Raw genomic sequence first — 22,403 nt, 5'->3', positions numbered from 1 at the left:
AGCCTGGGTAACAAGAGCGATCTCGGCTCACCGCAACCTCCGCCTCCTGGGTTCAGGCAATTCTCCTGCCTCAGCCTCCTGAGTAGCTGGGATTACAGGCACGTGCCACCATGCCCAGCTAATGTTTTGTATTTTTAGCAGAGACGGGGTTTCACCATGTTGACCAGGATGGTCTCGATCTCTTGACCTCGTGATCCACCCTCCTCGGCCTCCCAAAGTGCTGGGATTACAGGCTTGAGCCACCTCGCCCGGCCCCCAGAGTAGTTTCAAAACAACATCAAGATGCTTCTTTCTTCTTCATTTCATTTCTTTACCAACTTTCAGCCTTTTTATTTCTACTTCTTACTTCTACTGGTGTTTGCCATTTATTGTTGATTAATTTCAACTTCCTCAAGGCATGTGCAACAAATGTGAAATTTACTTTTGGAAGAAAGAACTTATCTCATACACCAAGTGAGTGTCTAATGGAAGAAAACAAAACATCTCCATTAGAGCTTATTTCTTAAAATCAAAGTGAGTTTTTAGTTCTCTGGAAAAGAAAGTATGGAGGACAAGGAAATATGAGTTGTCATCTTCTGCTCCCAAGCCTCCCTGTCTCATGATCTCATTCTAGGCCCAAGTGGTCATCTCCACACCCTGGGCCTAGGAAAGGTCATCTCCTGGACACAGGAGTTGCAAGTATCCTGGAGCCAGTAGGGAATTTCCATGCAAGGAACATGATGGTAAAAGCTCGGGAAACAGAAGGGCCACAGCTCCGCCCCAGATATTTTGCCAGGGCTCTTGCCAGGCCATGCTGAATGAAGAAAGATGTCCCTTGTTTTACTTTCGAGAAGACATCTGAGTTAGCCCAGCATATGTGGTTGCGTGTTGCCTGAATAATGGCTTAGAACAGTGCTGTCATCTCCTCTTTTGAGAATCACTGTCTTACTGAGCTACTTTTATTATGGCAGTCTATTTTTTTTTCCTTGAGAGTGAGTCTGACTCTGTTGCCCAGACTGGAGTGCAGTGGCGTGATCTAGGCTCACTGCAACCTCTGCCTCCCTGGTTCAAACAATTCTCTGCCTCAGCCTCCCGAGTAGCTGGCATTACAGGCATCTGCCAACACACCCGGCTAATTTTTCTGTATTTTTAGTAGAAAGGAGGTTTCACCATCTTGGCCAGGCTAGTCTTGAACTCCTGACCTCGTGATCCACCCGCCTTGGCCTCCCAAAGTGCTGGGATTACAAGCATGAGCCACCGCACCCAGCCATGGCAGTCTATTATATAGCTCAGGACATCAGACGTAATTGAGAACCATCAGCTCAAAGTTTTTAGGTAAATCAGAATAGCTGGAGTTTCTGTGATAGCTCTCAAGAGCTATGGAACCCAGCCAGCAAAGTGAAGAGCTAGGTACCCTGGTCCTAACCTCCCAGGATCCATTCTGAGATTTGCCAATCTCGCAGTCCTACCCTTCGGCAAGATAATTCAGAGGTTCCCATAAACCTCAGTGCTTACCTACAACCACATCCTCACCTAGGAAGTATCTGCTCCATATACCTTCTTGGAGCTGGAACAGGTCATCCAGAGAGCATACCTGTCCCAGTAGACCAAGATGTCCAGCCCTCTTAAATAATCCAGACTTTGTTTTATCCTCCTCTGTCCTAGCCAGGGCAAGTATGGCTCTCACAGTGGGCACACCAGTAGACGAGGTAGAGGTTTCTGATCCTAGATAATAACCAATAATTATTAAGTCCTTACTATAAATCTAACACAGCCCTAAGCAATTCAAATACACTAACGCTTTTAACCTTCACAACAACCCTCCAAATAGGTACCATTAGCCCCACTTTACAAATGGGAGAAAGTAGAGAAAGTGACTTGTCCAGGCAGTAGCTGGTGAGGGCCCTGGCCCACTCAGGCCTCGTGTCTCCATAAGCTGTCCTTTCTGGGGATAAGAAAAGGAGAGGTGTTCTTGCACAACTGATTTATTAAAGAGGAAAAGGATAACCATCCTGAGAGATTTTAAAGGCAGAACAGAAAAATAGTTACAAACTTAGGCCTAAAAAATTGCTACCAGATAGCTGTCAAGGGACACCCCTTGAGAACACGAGGAAGGCAAATAATATCTGCCTGTGAGCTGTTTGGTATGGCTGGTGACATATTGGAGGAAGTATAAATGCACTGGGTGATGTATGGGAATGCTGAAAAAATTTGAGTAACGTGTAGGTAGAATGTGTATCAGAAACCATTACCAGGCCAAGCACAGGTAGCTCACGCCTGTAATCCCAGTACTTTGTGAGGCCAAGGCGGGCAGATCACTTGAGTCTGGGAGTTTGAGACCAGCCTGACCAACATGGAGAAACCCCACAAAATTAGCCAGGGGTGGTGGCTTGTGCCTGTCACAACTACTCGGGAGGCTTAAGCGGGAGAATTGCGTGAACCTGGGAGGCAGAGGTTGTGGTGAGCCAGGATCGCGCCACTGCACTCTAGCCTGGGCAACGAGCAAAACTGTCTAAAAAAAAAGAAAGAAAGAAACTGTTATCTAGCCTAGCAGTTTTAAACAAATAATGGAGCAAATTGCTAGAAAACCCTGGGCCAGAATGGAGTTTCTTATTCTTCGGTTTTGTCGCTCAGACCTTGTGCGGAATGAGGTTGAGAAAGGGAGACTTCATTCCACTCGGGTCTCTGGTTCTGTAAATTCAGAACAACCGGATTGCTTAATCCTGTGCTCTATCTTCCCCTTGAAGATTTCCAGCGAGGCAAGTGCTCTTCTGAGAAGTTCTCCTGCTCTAGTTTTTGATCCCTTTCTTCCTGACCGTGAGGGCACGTTGAGAACAGCCTGGTGGGTAGCAGGGAGGCTGCGCCCAGTCCCCAAGGGTGCAGGCGAGCCCAGGGACACTGGGCACCGCTCAGCAGAGAGGGGCTCCACTCGTCTGAGCACGCCCACAACTGAAAGGTGCCTTGGACTGCTTGGGAGACAAGAAGTAGCTTGCTTGCAGAGACAGAGATTTCAGCACAGTGCCCAGGAAATTCACCCTATATTAACAAGAAGATTGGGCTGCAGAGTGTAAAAGCTAGGATGGCCCTGGCGTTTTCTAGGCAACAGGCTGAACATGTTCACTGCCTAGAAAATATTTCAGTCGGCCACAGCTCTTTCCTGACAGTGCCAGTGACTGAGCTCCGGAAAAATAAGGAAGGATATGGATGGGATATGGTGAGTGCCAAGAGATTCCCCTTCCAATTTAGTATTGCTTTCCTTGTGTTTGGGTTTGTATTAGAAAAACAAGCCAGCTGACCATGACTGCTGACTCCATCAATCCAGAACTATACTGGTAAACCCTTGAAATTCACCCTTTGCGGTAAAGGAAGTTTTAAAAAAACAACAAGAACAAAAAAAAACAACTGTTTGCCTCTTCTCTTGGTAACATCCAATCTGTGCTGGAAAACTCCATTACTCCCAAGAAATATGCAAGATGGGCATGTGTTTTTCCAAGCTGATTTTATTACTTTAACCCAGGAGCCTCCATGACATAGATCACAGGGTCATGGCACTGATTGGGCTGTCTGGGTGGGCGTGAGTGTTCAGTGTGTGTGTGTGCCATTTTCCCTAATTATTACAGCATAACTTCCTCTTTGCTTTACCAGACTAAATCTCGACAATGAAGCATGATGTGTAAACTTCTTGTATATTTGCTCTTTTCAGTTCTAGGAAAAATCCGAACTGCAGTGGGCAGTGCCCAACTTCTCATGGCCCAGAAATTCTACCAGTTCAGAGAACTGTGTGAAGAAAACCTGGTAGGTAACACTCTCCTTCTACAATTTCCCTGCTAGCGCCATGAGAAGAACATGTCACCAGGACTAGCCCAACTAAAGTAAAACTGATTTTGAACCAAGTCAACGTCCACTGGAGTCTCTCACTTGGAACAGAGAATTTTCGGATGAATCTTATTTTCTGTTTGTCTTAAAATATTTATTTTTCACTTAAATAATCTTAGAAGAAAAAATTCAATCAAGTTAAAACTATTTCCTGCTTTTTTTGTAACGGAAAATTTTCCATTTTCCTGGCTTTCCTATGGCATCTCTGATTTTATTGTTCTTACCAAAATATGAAGGAGCCTTATATTTCAAAAATAATATTGCTCAAAAAAATCATTATGGATAGTGATTTTCTTTCTAAAATGGCAGTCAATGACCATATCCTAATCTGAGTTCTCTGTTTTAATTCAAGAGCCAGAAGTCAAGGGCATCACAAAATATAGATTTGATCTCCTTGAGACAAGTGAAGAATTCATCCTTCTTGGACATGCAAAAACAAAGCAAAACAGGCTGGGCGCAGTGGCTCACGCCTGTAATCCCAGCACTTTGGGAGGCCAAAGCAGGCGGATCACCTGAGGTCAGGAGTTTGAGACCACCCTGGCCTATATGGTGAAACCCCATCTCTACTAAAAATACAAAAACTAGCCGAGCGTGGTGCTGGGTGCCTTTAATCCCAGCTACTCGGGACGCTGAGGCAAGAGAATTGCTTGAACCTGGGATGCGGAGGTTGCAGTGAGCCGAGATCACGCCATTGCACTCTAGCCTGGGAGACTGAGTAAGACTCTGTCTCAAAAAAAAAAAAAAAAAAAAAATCTACAAGTATAGCTTTTATTGCTTAATTTTTGGTCAAGCTAGATCTAAAACAAAGGAAATGAAAAGCAACTTGTTTACACTGTGGCAAGTGAAAACAATTATTTGCAATCTAAATGACTTAAAATATGACCTTAGAGGTTTTTCGTTTTTCTTTTATCCCAACAATTGACAGGCATGACTTTGGAGTTTTAACCACTTCTTGTTAACAAGGAGAAATATAGACTGAAAGAAATTTTTGTAGACAGGGATCAAGAGAAAATATAAAGAATGGAAAAGCTGGTAGTCTCCTTTCCTCTTTTCTTTTTGTAATCTCTCTTTAGGGCTATTCCTGAACCCTGCCCAATACACACACATTTAAAATTAATTTTCCCCTCTCTCAGAAAAAATAAACTCACCCTTCTTCCAGTTTTCCAGAAATTTATTGTGGTATGTGAGATCATTTGTATTAGTAAATTTATTCATAAGTTAATTCAGACCAGGCGCTATGGCTCACACCTGTAATCCCAGCACTTTGGGAGGCCGAGTCGGGTGGATCACCAGAGGTCAGGAGTTCAAGATCAGCCTGGCCAACATGATGAAACCCCATCTCTACTAAAAACACAAAAAATTAGGTGGACATGGTGGTAGGCGCCTGTAATACCAGCTACTCAGGAGGCTGAGGCAGGAGAATCACTTAAACCCGGGAGGCAGAGGCTGCAGTGAGCCAAGATTGCACCACTACACTCCAGCCTGGGCCACAAGAGTGAAACTTCATCTCAAAAAAAAAAAAAATTCAATCCAACAAATATTCTTTATTTTTTATTTTTTAATTCTTTTTTGAGACAGAATCTTGCTCTGTCACCAGACTGGAGTGCAGTGGCGCAATCTCTGCTCATTGCAACCTCTGACTCCCTGGTTCAGGTGATTCTCCTGCCTCAGCCTCCCAAGTAGCTGGGATTACAGGCACATGCCACCATGCCCAGCTAATTTTTTGTATTTTTAGTAGAGACAAGATTTCACCATGTTGGCCAGGATGGTCTCAATCTCCTGACCTCATGATCCGCCCGCCTCAGCCTCCCAAAGTGCTGAGATTACAGGCGTGAGCCACTGTGCCCGGCCCAATCCAACAAAAATACTCTATCAAGCTTCAGCTATGGGCCAGGTACAGAACTACTAATTTGCAAACTTGCTAATGTGTAACAGATCTTAATTAACATGATTATCTGTGCTCTAAATATAAGAAAGCTTATGTAAAGCCATATTGCTCAAATATGTACACGAGGAGTAGGTACATGAGGAAGTCAACGTGTACATGATACAGGGACAAACACCTTGTTAAAAGACATATATGATGAGCACGTTGTGAAGAAGAATGCAAACACTGTACAAATTTTAAAGATGAAATTGTAGATAAAAGTTTTGGCCAGATGCAGTGGCTCACACCTGCAATCCCAGCACTTTGGGAAGCTGAGGCGGGCAGATCACTTGAGGTCAGGAGTTTGAGACCAGCCTGGCCATCTTGGTAAAATCCCACCTCTACTAAAAATACAAAAATTTAGCTGGGCATGGTGGGTGGCCGCCTATAATCCCACCTATACAGGAGGCTGAGGCAGGAGAATCACTTGAACCTGGGAGGCGGAGGTTACAGTGAGCCAAGATAGCGCCATTGCACTCCAGCCTGGGCAACAAGACTGAAACTCTCTCTCAAAAAAAAAAAAAAAAAAAAAAAAAAAACAGTTTTGAAAATTTTGCAGATTTTTTTTTTTTTTTTTTGAGACGGAGTTTCACTCTTGTTGCCCAGGCTGGCAGGCCGTGCTCGTGATCCCAGCTCACTGCAATCACCACCTCCCAGATTCAAGTGATTCTCCTGTCTCAGCCTCCCGAGTAGCTGGGATTACAGGCGCCTGCCCCCCCACCAGGCTGATTTTTTGTGTTTTAGAAAAAGAAAGGAAAAAAGAAAAGAAAACACTACAGTGTACCTACATTTTCTGATTCCACTGCCCTATCATTTCATACACTGAGGTACTGAAACAATTTAACCAATAGGCCCAGTGACCTCAAGACTTCATTGAATTTCAAAATATGTCTATTTTAGTTTTAGTTACCAATAAAATAAGGCCAAATATATTGTGAGATCATCAAACTATATTTGAGAACCACTTTGTCAAAGCTCGTATCTCTCTATTCTGGAAATCTAAATACTGAGAAACACTTTTTTTTTTCGTTTACCAAATCAGAATACTACAGAGAAACACTTTCATTAATTCAGACATTGTTAGAATAGATTTTAATACTGAATCAAACACAAACCTTAAAATTTATTTCTTCTAATGAACATTAGAACTATTGGGAACTTTGGGAACTATAAATTTATAAATACATCTATTTATTTATTTATTTTTGAGATGGAGTATTGCTCTTGTCGCCCAGGCTGGAGTGCAATGGCGCGATCTTGGCTCACCGCAACCTCTGCCTCGCAGGGTCAAGCGATTCTCCTGCCTCAGCCTTCCAAGCAGCTGGGATTACAGGTGTGGGCCACCATGCCCAGCTTATTTTTGTATTTTTAGTAGAGACGGGGTTTCACCATGTTGGCCAGGCTGGTCTCAAACTCCTGACCTCAGGTGATCCACCCACCTTAGCCTCTCAAAGTGCTGGGATTACAGGCGGAAGCCACTGCGCCCAGACTTTATTTTTATTTTGAGCTAGGCCAATAATACTGGTGCTTAAAAGGACTTAAAACGTCTTTATGATTTTGATGGTCACCAACCTTGCACTTTCCAAAATTTTGACATCATTTTTATTAGGGGTTAGTTTTAAACTATATATTGGCCTCATGGTATTATAGGACATGTAGTTTCACAGTCTATCCAATTGCCTGAAATACCAAGAGGTCACCAAACCAGATACCAGCTAGGATCTCTTGACATATGGAGGCTGCCACCCATCTAACCGTCAATGCCTTTAGCTACTGCTGCAGGTAGTGATGAACAAAGGCTATGACATTTTCAGACACCTAGCTGGGTTTTTTCTGGTTTAGAGCTTATAAATTCAGGTTCATGCATTCTGTTATCAGGGATATGTGGATGGGGCAAAGAAAGTCAATGCTGAAACACTAAAGAATGTTTACTAATTATTACTTAGCAAATGGGCCATTTCAGACATATAGATATATGTATGTAGAGATAATGTGTTCTCACGTTTGCTGTATTACGTTATAGTCAATTTAAAATGAATAAATTTCCAAATGATTTTGTCAAAGCAGTCATATGATAAAATTACTTCCTATGGTAAAATTACTTTCTATATTAGTAAACATCTTAATTATTAAACACATAGTGCTTTGAAAATCCAATATTTTATTACTAATCATTTGTTTACCCTAGTGTTCTACTTAACATGAATATTTAAACTAATCTTATTTTCGATTCCTTATCTGTTTTCTGGATAAATAGTATGGCATGTAGTCGAATACCAACTCTAATAATAACATACTCCATATTTTTTTCAGAGATGGTATTTTCATTTAAATATGGTGTTTTAAAATGCATCCTGTAGTAGATCGTGCATTCTGGGATTTTTCGTGTATTTAGACCCTTCCCCCATACCATATTGAATTGATAGATGTGGTATCACAGCAGAAGAGTTTTACAACCTTGACATTTGAGAATCACTGACTCCAACAGATGAGTGTATAAAATTACCATTTGTAACCTCCCTTAACTCCTGTCTGAAAACCAAAAGGAACTCATCCTCCTTATGTTGTTTAAAATATTTGAAAATGCCTCTTTCGCCCTGTGCTTGTCAAGAATTGCCTCTAAAGCATGAATGTTTTTCTTTCTCTTGTGCAGAATCCTAATGCTCATCCAAGACCCACCTCCCAGGATTTGGCAGGGTTTTGGGACATGCTGCAGTTGTCCATAGAAAATATTAGTATGAAATTTGATGAACTTCATCAGTTAAAGGCCAATAATTGGAAACAGATGGATCCTCTTGACAAGAAGGTAGAACAATGTAGATTTTGTATGGTTCATTTAAAAACCTGCACAAACACTGGACAGTCTAAATAGGCTTCTGCATTCAGTCCTGCTGTTTACAATGTGAAATGGAGCTGATATCATATTAATTTCATTGTAATGACAATGTTTACATAGTAATCATTTGGGATATTATCTGTAATATGTTTCAGGCATATTTTTAAAGAAAAACCTGTCTTTGTGAATTGGAAAATGGGAATGTGGCGTTTTTTGTTAATTAAACTTTAAGTTAAATCATTTTAGTCACTGGAAGGAACTGCCTCCATTTTGCTTTTTAAACTAAAATAAATGACATCTTCAGTGCATGAATCCATAGAGCAAGAGTTCAACTTCCTTACACCCCTAGGATGTGTTTTCAAGAAAAATAGGATGCCCTGAAAAATAACTGACTTTGATAATCATTTCATAAATATAGTAATAAAGACATTACTGTTGTTCAAGCCTAAAAATATCTACCATAAAGTTTCACAGTAATTACATAAATGTTGGGGTTTTTTTTTTTTTTTTTTTTCAAAAGAGTTTTGCTTTTGGTTGATTTGCCTTGGGGAATATTGCTGACTGGGGTCCGCATGCAACAGTTTAGAAATAAAGACTTAAATTCTTTTACTTTAATTAATTAACTGTAATTTTCACATTTGATTATGGTGTTCCACCAGGCTCACACAGGTATCCAATGTCCAGCTCCCCAGGCTGGCCTGTCAAACATGACTTTTTTAACCCTTTGCTTTCCTATGGCCTCGGGTCAAATAGTTCCAAGAAAGTCAACCTCTCAAAATTAGGAATGGCTGTTCCCATGAAATGCTGGTGACCCTATTCTTTTCAGGTCCCCTCACCTATCAGAGAGCTAACAGCAATCTAATCCATTCTGCTGCCACATACCATGTTTTCAGGGTTCTTGAAGTCAATGGGCTCCCAGGAAAAATCCAGTCCCAAGGGACCATCTGTGACAGGAGGGTGATGGTCTCATCACTGTCCTCCATTTCCACTTCTCTCACCATCAAAATGGGGTCGTAGTGTTAAGTTGGAAAGTGTTGTTGATGTACTTGTGGCCTCTCACTTGGGAAGCCAAATATTTGCACCCAATCTAGTTTTCTTTAATCTGTGTTTAAAACTATATGCTAGATAAGCTTTAAATCAGTGTTATTTTCAGAAAACACTACAAATGTACACACACTGGTAATTTACTTTCCAGAGCTGATCCACCTACTTTCTCATTCATTGATTTAAAAAAAAAAAAAATTAACAATCGGCCAGGCGCAGTGGCTTACGCCTGTAATCCCAGCACTATGGGAGGCCGAGGTGGGCCTCGAGGTCAGGAGATTGAGACCATCCTGGCTAACACAGTGAAACCCCATCTTTACTAAAAATACAAAGAAAAAAAAAAAATTAGCTGGGCGTGGTGGCATGCGTCTGTAGTCCCAGCTACTAGAGAGACTGAGGCAGGAGAATCACTTGAACCTGGGAGTCAGAGGTTGCAGTGAGCCGAGATCATGCCACTGCACTCCAGCCTGGGTGACAGAGTGAGACTTCGTCTCAAAAAATAAAAATAAATAATAATAATCATTGTTGGCCGGGCGAAGTGGCTCATGCCTGTAATCCCAGCACTTTGGGAGGCCGAGGCGGGTGAATCATTTGATTCCAGGAGTTTAAGACCAACCTGGGCAACATGGTGAAACTCAGTCTCTACAAAAATTAGCTGGGCATGGTGGTGCACACTTGTAGTGCCAGTTACTTGGGAGGCTGAGGTGGGAGGATTGCTGAACTTGGAGAGTTTGATTCTGCAGTGAGCTGTGATTGCACCACTGCACTCCAGCCTGGGTAACAGAGCAAGACCTTGTCTCAGTAATAATCATAATCATAATCATTGTTTAAAAAACCAAAATGTATAAGGAAAGGAAAATGACTAAAAAATATCCAGTATGCAAATGTCTAAAAACATCCACTGAGTTATTCTACAATGAAGATTTAAAATGTCCAAAAGAAGTGATGCAAAGAATTGATATTTACATAGTAAATCATTAGTTAGCTTCATTTTTAAGTTTTTTAATGGACTTTGTCTATGATCAGAGCTTTTCCTCACCCCATGAACCTGAGGGGAAAAATGAACGATCACAATCAGAGTTGGTAGAGTATAGTTTGCACTCCAGGCTCTCCTTTTTTCTCTTTTAAGCCACACAGACTCCACCTGAGGCAGCCGGTGGGGCAACTCCAGGGTGAAAAGTTGAACCAGGCACTTGCCCTGGCAAGCAGGGAGGAATTGCTGTGCTGAGCATTGGTGTTAAGACACAGAGTGCCCGTTCGAGAATCACTGAATCTGTATTTTAAGATAATGTTCTCACTTCGTTTTATGAGAATGGAGGGTATTTTATTTAAAATGAAAACGTCAGATTTATGTGCACCCTTTCACAGTCTACAACTTCAGCCTTCTTTCCCTAAAAATCCTTTCTGGTCTAGATGTCATTCTTTCCTGCTGCATTTTTTTTTTTAATGCCAAAGAGGTGACTGTCTTTTGTTTTTGCAGTGGCATTGAAAATAGTCGCCCGTTTCATAGCGACTGATGATAAGAGGAGTGACCTCTTTCATCCTGTGTTAACTTTTCATGGCACAGTTTCTGCCCCTGTGATTGGAATTGCTTCCTGGGCTACCACAGTCATCCCGAGGCTCCTAGTCAGAGTCACCTTGGAACTGACTCTCCTCTCTAGTGTAGGAAATATCAATGGCCTCCCTCTCCTGTGACCTTATATGTTGTATATTGCTTGTGTGTTCCTGTGTGGTGTGCAAAAGGGTCTAACCTGGTGTAGCACCAGCAAAGCTGAAGAACACAATCTAATACCTCTTCTTCCTCCTTTGGTTAGTTAGGTTTGGTGGGAAGCGGGGGTGGGTGGGCCGGGGAGAGGGCAGAGATGTTTTTAAGCTCTGAACCAGGCTTGCACCCGGTGACTTGCGTCCTTAGAGCGGAAGCAGAGTTCTAAGATGCTGCTGCAGTCGCTGCTTCCTGGCCCATCTCTGGCACCAGGAGGAGTCTGGAGTCTCCAGAGAGAACCACACTCAATGTGCTGGGTGCCGCAGGCTTTCTGCAAGGGGCCTTTAAAATACCCACTTCCTTCTCTTGGAGAGATCTAGTTCTGCAACCCAGCCTACCCTGGGCCTTAAGCTTACTGGGAATTTTTTTTTTTTTTTCTGCATCTTTTGACTACGCAAGCCAGAATAATGAAGAAAAAAAATAGATATGCAGTGTGCAGATCAGAACTAACCACCCCTAGGTAAAAAATGTGTGTTCTAACTACTGACCTATCCCAGTTTTTCCCAAGCTTGTCCTGAGAAGCTGTGTAATGTCCTGAACCTTCTGCTTTGATCAGGAGAGAAGGGCCCCTCCTCCAGTGCCAAAGAAGCCGGCGAAGGGCCCCGCGCCGCTGATCCGGGAGCGCTCGCTGGAGAGCTCGCAGCGTCAGGAGGCCCGCAAGCGCCTGATGGCCGCCAAGCGCGCCGCGTCGGTCCGCCAGAACTCGGCCACCGAGAGCGCCGAGAGCATCGAGATCTACATCCCCGAGGCGCAGACCCGGCTCTGAGCGCCCTGCAGCCCGGCCGCCGCCGCCAAGTATCTGTCCCCTCCTCCCCCCGCCACCCCTCTGCCGGCTCCCTCTTCCCCTCCGAGCCCGTCTGTTTCCGAGCTCAGTGACTTCCACTGTCGTGGTGTAGTTGTCCATCTCGCAGGAGCCGCTCCCCAGTCCCCCCGAAACCCCCCACTTCCCGGACCCGTTTGCCCATCTTCTTCTTCACCGAGCTTCGCCCCCTGTCCTGATGCCGTCACCCTGCCTCATACTGAGATCCAACCCTTTATTTTCTGGGCAAAGCCAAACCCACCTGTGTAGAAGTGACGCCTTTAGGTCACCCGCCATCCTCAGTTCTCTCGAGCTAGTCTGTTCAGCAATATAAAACCATAGGGTATTTCAGAAATCCAGTATCACAGGTTGATCCTTTAGGACTTACTGTCTTCCACATGAAAGAAACTAGGCCTCCGATTCCCTTTATTTCCCATAAATGGTTATTCTTTTTAAAAAGCAGATGGAGCACTTTATTTCCAACCTCAGAAATCACACCATCTCACTGGAATCCATGAGGGACACAGAGAGAAAGGACCAAGCCTGGCCTGGGGGTGGGGGACCTGGATGTGTAGCAAGGATGGGAGAAGCGAAATTGGCAGGTGCTGGGGTCACCTGCACACTCACAGCTGCACAAACTGCCTCACTGTTACTTCATCAATCACAGCTTCAAATGTTTCAATCAGCAGAAGATTGTAAATTCGATCTTTCAGGGAAATTAATCTATTCTGAAAGGCAATAACATGAAGCAAGGCAAAGGAGGCACTGATGGTTTAGGATACAACATAAGGGATTTTTTTTTTTTGTCCTATTATTAAGAAAATCTAGACCTGAAATGTTTTCTCAACTCTTATTGTACTGTGTATATTTATATTGTTGTCTTGGCGGCTGTTTTTAAAGGGAAAGTGTCGGTTCTATTAATTTGTTAGCGTCCATCCAGGTGGGCCTACCTGATTCCACATATAAAAGTACGTATCTGCTTATAAAGCGCTGGAAATGGCAGCAAAGCTGTTTTCAGAGAAGAGTTTGGGTTTTCCTACCATCCCTTTGAATGCTACACATCCGTCTGTTTTAACCAAGTAGTTCATATTTCAAATCTACTTTCTCCTTTCGCCTCCTCTCACCACTGCAGAGTCCAGTAGTACCTAGCATAGGATTCTGTCCTATGTCAAATGGCTAAAGTAAATTTTTACCCCAATAGACATGCTGCCTCAATCAAAAGAGCTGCCACTGTCATCTTGAGGTTCCAGGTAGTGAGAGAAGAAATTTGACCTTCAAGAGTCAACAGCCACGAAGAGGTGGGAGAAGTCATGATTCATAAACACTGAAAGAAATCAAGGCTTTTGGCAGAGAGTGTTGATTTAGATTTTAGACATGTTGATGGGCAGTATGCATCAGTGTCTAGCTGAAGTTGTCTTTAAATGCCCTTACTCGTTGAAGTTCAAACACTTAGGATGTGGCAATCTTAAGTATCACTGGCATTTTATGTCCAGCTCACATCCTAAAGCATTAGAAATTAAAAATGAAAGACTTTTAGAAACCTACATCAAATATGCGTGCACCAGAGAAGCTGTTTAAAGGAATACACTCTCATAGCCAGGTGCTAATTTAATTTTAATTATGAAATTAAGAGAGGTGATGGGTTCTGGCAACTAATATTTTCACGGATATATTCTAAAACCACTAGAGAATTCGCTACCTCTCAGAGCCATCGATGCTTTGAGCTACCTTTATAAACAGGGCACAAATGTTTACTGCTGTGGTTTACCAGAAAAGGGCTACTCACTTATTTTAAAATCAACCAATCAACTTTTAACTAGGGTGAACAAAGCACTTTGAGTGCTTTGTGAAATTGGAGGATACAGAGATTTTGAGCTTCAAGTATTTGCTAGTTTAAAAAGAATACACCTTTACTTTACCTTGTAGCAGCAATGAAAAGTCACACAAAGCTTGCATCAAGTAGGGCCAACTGCCACTTGGGTAGCCTATGGTCACATTCAATACTGAGAATGACTTGGAACTCACAGATCAACATGAAAGAAGCAGCATTCATCCCAAGACCCATGCTCACAATTACAGCTCTGTGCCCTGAGGTAGAGTTAAGATTTGGATTAAAAAATAGATTTCTAATACGATTCAAGATCATCCTACAATATTTTCTTTGGAAACTGGTTTAGCCCAGGATATTTTAAAGAGAGACAAGAGAAGGTCTATTTATCTTGTCTAAGTGAAAGGTATTTGTATATTCATAAGCTATTTTTGGTAAGAATTTTAAATCTTTTAGCTCAAGGCCTACAGGGCATCATGACCTTTGCCTTCCTTGAAAAGACAATTTAAATTGTACAAACACTTTATAAAAAGCTAATTATTGATGTTAGAACATGACCCCACACAATGCTGCTTGACCCCTGAAACTGACATTCATGAGCATAACCTTTGTTACATTGTTCTTTTTGATGTAATTTGTAGAAATGTTTTTTAGTTCATAATGGAAAATGTATGTACCCTGAAAAATTACTTATTTTGTTTAACTTTGGTATAAAGGTGTTGGGCATTTTCTTGGGGAGGGGGGGATTACAAAAGAAGTTTGTCTCCCACATCAAAAAACGTTCAAAGAAATTAAGTATTTATTATATTTTTTGCAGATGTTTCCATACAATTCACATAACCTTTTTGTAAAGAGAGATGAAGAAATGGATTAAAGATTTTTAATATTTGAAATGGTAAATAGAACTAATTTATTTGTAATATATTTCTGTTATTTATAGATGTTTCCTTAATGTTTTACTGTGCATTACCACTTTAATTTAAGCCTTATCCTTGTGAATTTACCATTTCTTTTTTAAAACATGTCTAGATGCATATTTTAAATAACTGGAATGTAAATCACTAGCATATCTGAATTCCCAAATGTAATTTTTAAAAATTATTTTGGTTTGGAAAAAAAAAAGATTCATTTGAAAGCCTTCAGATGGAGGGGTGGGGAACATTTTTATGGCTTTATGAATTGGAATTTCATAGGCTTATTTACCTAGATTGTGTGTGAACAAACAAAAAATATTGTAAATAGATGAATGTTTCCCATAATGTAAAAAGAAGAAATTAATAAAATAATTAATGCACTGCTTTCAGGTCTGTGTGTTTTTACTACAGAGTCCCACTTCTTCCCAAATATAACTCATTGTCTTTTGAGGGGAATACTTATGCAGTTAAAAAGCATATCATTCTAACTTTCACTGTATGACATGCGTGCTATTCATTGCTGATGAGGAAGGGACAACTTACATCCTGTTTAAAGAGGTTTCAATACCGAAGAACTAAAAAGTTTACTCTGATAATCCCACTCATGAAGTTTCACGTCAGAAGCTGATAATTACTGTCTATTTTATAAAGGAGTGATGAGCCTTTCAAATGTGCAAATTTATGTCAATTTTACCTACTTTGATTTCTCTGCATACATTTCATCTGCTTTGTTTCCTACACAGCTCTCAAATGTAGGGAAAATCAGAAAAATGCCATGTGGCTTTCATTCCATCCTTGCAATAATGAAAACCTGTGCCTCACGGAGGTTTAGTGACTTGCCCAATGTGACACAATTATTAAAAGACAAAGATTTAAGTCCAGTATCCAAGGCTTTATTCAAGTCCTTTAGTGCCATCTCTGTCACTCTTGCCATATTTAATATTGGTAGTTGTTTGCCATTGTCAATTTAATCTGGTTTTCATTTAGGTCATATTTATAAACCTTACTTTATATTAAAAAACACAAATTTGGCCAGGCGCAGTGCCTTATGCCTATAGTCCCAACACTTTGGGAGGCCGAAGTGGGAGAATCACCTGAGGTCAGGAGTTTTAAACCAGGCTGGCCAACATGGTGAAACCCTGTCCCTACTAACAATACAAAAACTAGCCGGGCATGGTGGCATATGCCTGTAATCCCAGCTACACGGGAGGCTGAATGAGGCAGAAGTACTTGAACCCAAGAGGTGGAGGTTGCAATGAGCTGAGATCATACCACTCCACTCCAGCCTGGGCGACAGAGTGAGACGCTGTCTCAAAAAAAAAAAAAATACAAACTGACCCCCAAAAAGGATAAATTTGAATGTTTTATGATGTGGTGTGGACTTGTACTTATTTATTGTCTGAAAATGCCACAACTCTAAAACGTGTTTCCACAGTGCTTCCTCCCAATCCCACCATCTTTTCACCTGCATGCAACAATCTTGGAAATTAGTAAGCATATGAGCCACTTTTTCTGAGTTTTGTACATAAGCAAGACCTATGCCAGTCACCAGAATAACACACTGTACTTTTGAAACTGCTTTGGAAGAAGAATAATCAAGTGACTGAATCTCTGTGAGGTTACAAAGGCCTCATCACTTTGGTTCATGCCCTGACTATTCATGTAGTCTGAACCGTGATTAGACTTTTTGCCTTTTCACAAATTAATTCTTCTGTTTCATTGGGGTTCTTTAAACATTTTAGCTAATCACAAAACAAAATGAGTTAGCTTTTGTATGTAGAAATCAGAATTTCAGTGAAGCTATTTCCAATATTACAGAGTCCAAGCTCCAAATAAAAATGTTATTTAGGTTTTATATAGAAATTAAACAAAATTGTTTGTTCCAAACATGACTTTTCTTTTTATCTCTTTGAAATCCACCCCTTGAGGATATAAACTGATTTTCCTTTAAATAAACGACATCTTAAAAATCCTAGTGTGTGAATGTGTTCATTCTCGAATGCCATTGATACTAAAGGGTGCTGAAATTTACCTCGTGTTTGCTCAATAGGTTGTTGGACTTGCAGCTGCTAAGCCAAGATCAAATCAACTCATTTTGCAAACAAACTAGTGGCCCTGTCTGAAAACCCTTTCTCAGCTCTAACTTAATTACCAGCACAAGTTTACCTACAGTGACTGTAAGTCACTCATCCTCTCCCATAACACATAGAGAGGGGAAATAATGTGTTACCTCCTCATCCTACGCTGTCCTCTGGGCTTACTGCTGGCCCAGGAAGTCATCATCAAAAAATCACAGAAATTCAAAACCCCAGTGTGATTCCTGATTCCTGTGTCTCGGTTTAGACAGTCAAGGGATTATTTCTAGAGGTCTTCTTTGTAAATGAGCACAAGCCTCAACTTAGAGAAAATGGCTGAGAGCAAGCAAACATTTTCATAAATGCCAGTTCAAGCTCTGGCATGCAGCTGACTGAACTGTGGCTATTCATGGGACGAAACACTTTCACTAGTGCTGATTACGATTGCCACGTTCCCTCTTCACACTTCTTGTCTGTCTTCTTGAAGGCTAATTTCATCTGGAAACTTGACAGGTAAATTAGTGTTACTAGCAATCTTCTTTTGAGATCTCAATGAAGAGGTTCTTCAAGTGAAAAACTCTTGCTTTCACTTTGGAAAAGGAGAAGTAGGAGCAAATAGGGTCTGCATTTCCTCTTCTGTTACAGAGGGGAAAATGCATTCTTCCTGTACGAGATTATAAGCAACAATTTCAGATTTCTGTAGTCTTGAATCCAGATGCTTTTACTGCTTCTGAGGACCACTGCTCTACAGATAACTCTTCCAGTGTAGCTACCCTTCAGAGACTTGCATAGTTTTCAGTTGATGAACACTTCCTTCTTTCTCTGAGCAGTTTCAATTATTGAAAGTAAACAGAAACACTAGGGAGCTGGAAGATACAATAGATGGCCCCATAAGGTACTGTCGAAGAAGCATCTCCCCAGGTTTTTTTGTTTTTGTTTTTTTGTTTTTTTTTTAATTGAGACAGAGTTTCACTGTTGTTACCCAGGCTGGAGTGCAATGGCGCGATCTCGGCTCACCGCAACCTCCGCCTCCTGGGTTCAGGCAATTCTCCTGCCTCAGCCTCCTGAGTAGCTGGGATTACAGGCACGCGCCACCATGCCCGGCTAATTTTTTGTAGTTTTAGTAGAGACGGGGTTTCACCATGTTGACCAGGATGGTCTCGATCTCTTGAACTCGTGATACACCCGCCTTGGCCTCCCAAAGTGCTGGGATTACCTCCCCAAGTTTAAATAAAAATATTCTACTAACTGAAAAAGGGAGAGTTCATTTTAGAAGGGGTGTGTGTGTGTGTGTGTGTGTGTGTGTGTGTGTCTTAGGGGATAACCACTTGCTATAGGAAAATGTGTACTGCTGTATGTGACATTAAAAAAAAAAAATACCAGATTTGTCACACCATTTCCTTTCTAGAATAAAATCTAATGTGCTTTATAACCTCAGCAAATATGATGTTTGTCTGTAATTCCCAAGTGAGAGAAGCAGCAAATTTCAAAGGCAGAACCCGAGCAAAAGTGAAAAGGGGATAGTTTAAATAATTTACTCTTAGATTCCTTTCCTGTTTGGTTTAACTTAACATATTTCCTGAGAAGCCCATCTTCCTCATCATGCTCCTTTGCTGACGAGGGGTTGACCTTTTCTCTTCTCTGCAGCCTGGCCACTGGCCGGAGCAATACCTGGGAGGTCTTGGTGATCCTGGCACTTCCAACATTGAGTTTGGCAAACATGAAAACAACTCAAGGGCTCCTGAACTTTTTCTTAACATTAGTCAAGCAAGGTAATGAGCCTGGAATGACTGAAGAGGGATCCTTTCCAAGGAGCTGGTGCCTGTGTGTCTAGTTTTGAGTTAATGCACCAGGGGTACCTTGACCATCAAGTCATTCAAAATGAAATCCAGGAAATCTTACAGAGAGAGTGAAAATGGATCAATAGTTTGGAACACTGGAATGGCGGAGAGGTGTTGGCACAGGAAAATGGGGATTTCCAAACTGAATTCAAATGAGGGTTAAGCACTTCATCAATAGTGGTGTCGTGGGGAATAATTATTTAGATAATTCTGCGTAATTCTGCAGACAAAGAAAGAAAGGAAAACACTCTACCAAGAGGACCTAAGATGTTTTGGCATCAGCGTATTCAAATATCCATCAGTAGCTAAACTCATCATGTTCTCAATGGTAGTTCATTTGAAGATAGGATGAGAAGGCCAATGACTATTCTTCTAGCAAAGACAGCACATTAGAGTTGAGTTAAATATTCAACTGAGAGAATTTGGGTTAAGTATTAAAGAAACACTTACCTAAAAGAAAACACAGGTCTCAACAGCGATGGGAAACTCAACAGACCTCCCGAGAGAGGTCCTTCTGACAGAACTGGGTCACTGGGGTGAGCCTTATTAAGAGGGCAGGTCTTCCACGACTGTCAGTATTTGTCTGTTGGATGGGAGATGCGTAAAAGACAGGCTCCCTACTCCATGACCCCTGTTGGCTTCACCCCAAAGTAGTGATTCCCCAGTAACTCTAGAGTCACAAAGACAGGGGGAAAGACCTCACATATGCCACCAGACACACCCAGGTGTCATTTTGATTATCACATTCTGGCTGGGGGTCAGATAGGAAAGCATTGCCACGGGCTTATAAGATGGTTACAAACATTCCCAGCGTTTATCTTGGAAGCTTGACTCACTCTCTCACCAGCCTCACAGTTTTGCCTACCAGGTTCAGGGCCATTCTGTAAGTGGGTAAGAGCCTAGATTTGAAGCCAGAGTACCTGGTTTGATCCCAACTCTACCCTTTACTAGCTGTGTATTTTTAGCAAGTAATTTCCTCTCTCTGTGCCTCAATTTCCCCATCTGTACAATTAGGACAAAAATAGTACCCATTTCATAGGGTTCTTATAAGAATTAAATGAATTAATCTATGTAAAGCTCTTAAACCAAACCCAGGTACATGGTCAGCACAGAATAAATGTTAAATGTCGTTATTATTATTACTCTTGTTATTACTATACATTTGTGCCCTGGCTGGACTGTGTTACGTGTATTCCTTAGCTCTATCCTTATGATAACCCTATGCTATGAGGTGGTCACTACGAATGAGTTACAGAGCTCTTAGGGAGGCTCCCAAGGTTCCTGGCAAGTGACAGAGCTAATATTTGAATTCAGTGTGACACCAGATCTTTTGTTCATATATGTGTGCTATATGCAAGACAAAGCAATTTATTTGATGTGTTCTTTTTGCTGATAAAAAGTACACATTAAATTTTTTTTTTTTTTTTTTTTTTTTTGAGACGGAGTTTCACTCTTGTTACCCAGGCTAGAGTGCAATGGCGCGATCTCGGCTCACCGCAACCTCCGCCTCCTGGGTTCAGGCAATTCTCCTGCCCCAGCCTCCTGAGTAGCTGGGATTACAGGCACGTGCCACCATGCCAGCTAATGTTTTTGTATTTTTAGTAGAGACGGGGTTTCAGCATGTTGACCAGGATGGTCTCGATCTCTTGACCTCATGATCCACCCGCCGCGGCCTCCCAAAGTGCTGGGGGATTACAGGCTTGAGCCACCGCGCCCGGCCTCACATGAAATTTTAAGACAACAACAGGGTAGACAATGTCAGGAGAGCCACTTTAGACTCTGTTCATTTGCTGTGATACTGAACATCTTTGACCAGTTTATTGTATGTACATCCTGTATGTTTATTGTATGTACATCCTTTCACATTTATCTATGAATATGCAAATGTATATGTAATTTTTTCCCACAAAATGGTAGCATGCTACACACATTCACTTTATGGTTTGCCTTTTTTATTTTGTAATGTACTCTTCCATTGCTGAACACTGTGATCTACATTTTCTCTGTGATGGCTTCATACGTTTCCATTTTATCAGTGAGCCATAATACATTATCTAGTCCATCTATTAATAGACATTTAGGCTGTTTCTGTTGCTTGCTATGATAAGAAAAAAATCCGCAGTGAAAATAGTTTTGCAATGTATCTTCAGTACATGTGGAAGTGCATTTATAGGTTGTATTCATAGACAGACATGCAATTTTGTTTTTAAATATCATCAAATGGCTTTCCGAAAAGGCTGCATTGATTTCCACTTCACCAAACATGGATAAGTTTCAGCACCTACTTTTGCAAACAATGAAACAAAGCATTCAGAAAGTAATTCAGAGAAATGCTTAAAGAAAAGTCTCGCTGTGTTGCAGGGTGTCAGGCTGGAGTGTAATCTTCCAGCTGGCTTTCAATGAGACCTGGTGGGGTGCGTATATAGAAATGTGTAGGAGAGGTGGTTTTGGTGCAATATTTCCTGTAATTCCCAGAATAAAGCCACTAGAACTGAAGGAAGATGTAAGCACAGTCTTTGCCCTATGTGAACACATCTGGGAATTGGGTCTATATGCACACACCTCAGATGCTGGCATAAGAGCCCTCCACTGCACAGGGCAGGTGCTCATGATGGGGGACCAGTCAGGAAGGAGACAGAGCGGAAGCACTGGGGTGATGAGGTTTATACCACAGGACCCCGCTCTTAGGCTTGGCAGTTGTTTTTTTTCTGTTTATTTTTTTTTAATGAAATTTCATTTCTGAAAAGACTTTAAGATGATTTACAGAATTAAAGCATAAAACACACAGCCACAAAACAAAACAAAATCAAGTCCTTTGCAGCAACATGGATGCAGCTGGAAGTCATTATCCTAAGAGAATTAACACAGAAACACAAAAACAAAATGCCACGTTTCGCTTATAAGTGGAAGCTAAATGTTGGGTACATACGGACACAAAGATGGGAACAATAGACACTGGGACTTTGAAAGGAGGAAAAGGGGAATGGGACAAGGGTTGAAAAACTACCTGTCAAGTACTGTGTTCACTACTTGAGTGATGGGATCATTAGAAGCCCAAAGCTCAGCACCCTGCAATATACCTACATAACAAATCTGCCCATGTTCCCCGAATCTAAACTTTAAAAATAATAAGAAAAAATAAAAAATAAATAAAACATATAGCCAAGTGTGGTGGCTCATGCCATTAATCATAGCACTTTGAAAGACCGAGGTGGGTGGATCTCGCGGTCAGGAGTTCGAGACCAGCCTGGCCAAAGCAACCAGCCTGGACAACATGGTGAAACCCCCTCTCTACTAAAAATACAAAAAGTAGCCAAGTGTGGTGGCCGGCGCCTGTAATCCCAGCTACTCAGGAGGCTGATGCAGGAGAATTGCTTGAACCCATGAGGCAGAGACTGCAGTGAGCAGAGATCGAGATCGTGGTGTTGCACTCCAGTCTGGGCGACAGAGTGAGACTCCGACTCAAAAAAAAAAAGCATAAAAAACTGAATAATTTCTTTTTTTTTTTTTTTTTTTTTTTTT

General features: G+C 41.5%; 1 protein-coding gene across 14 annotated transcripts in view; it reads left to right on the top strand.

The window, feature by feature from the left end:
* DLGAP1 (DLG associated protein 1) overlaps window positions 1-15,350 on the top strand; it is a 979,377-nt gene extending 964,027 nt beyond the window's left edge. For all 14 annotated transcript variants that reach the window (XM_032293472.1, XM_032293474.1, XM_032293470.1 and 11 more), the window contains 3 exons: window positions 3,683-3,774; window positions 8,436-8,588; window positions 11,981-15,350. In XM_032293472.1, the coding sequence (XP_032149363.1) occupies window positions 3,683-3,774; window positions 8,436-8,588; window positions 11,981-12,190 (455 nt within the window). In that variant the 3' untranslated portion in view covers window positions 12,191-15,350. The remainder of the gene's footprint in view (window positions 1-3,682; window positions 3,775-8,435; window positions 8,589-11,980) is intronic.
* Window positions 15,351-22,403: the final 7,053 nt, after the last annotated feature.

Source organism: Sapajus apella, unplaced genomic scaffold (genome assembly GCF_009761245.1).
Source record: "Sapajus apella isolate SASKATOON/1434 unplaced genomic scaffold, GSC_monkey_1.0 scaffold29, whole genome shotgun sequence".
Lineage (NCBI taxonomy): Eukaryota > Metazoa > Chordata > Mammalia > Primates > Cebidae > Sapajus > Sapajus apella.
This window is presented reverse-complemented; position numbering and strand designations above follow the sequence as displayed.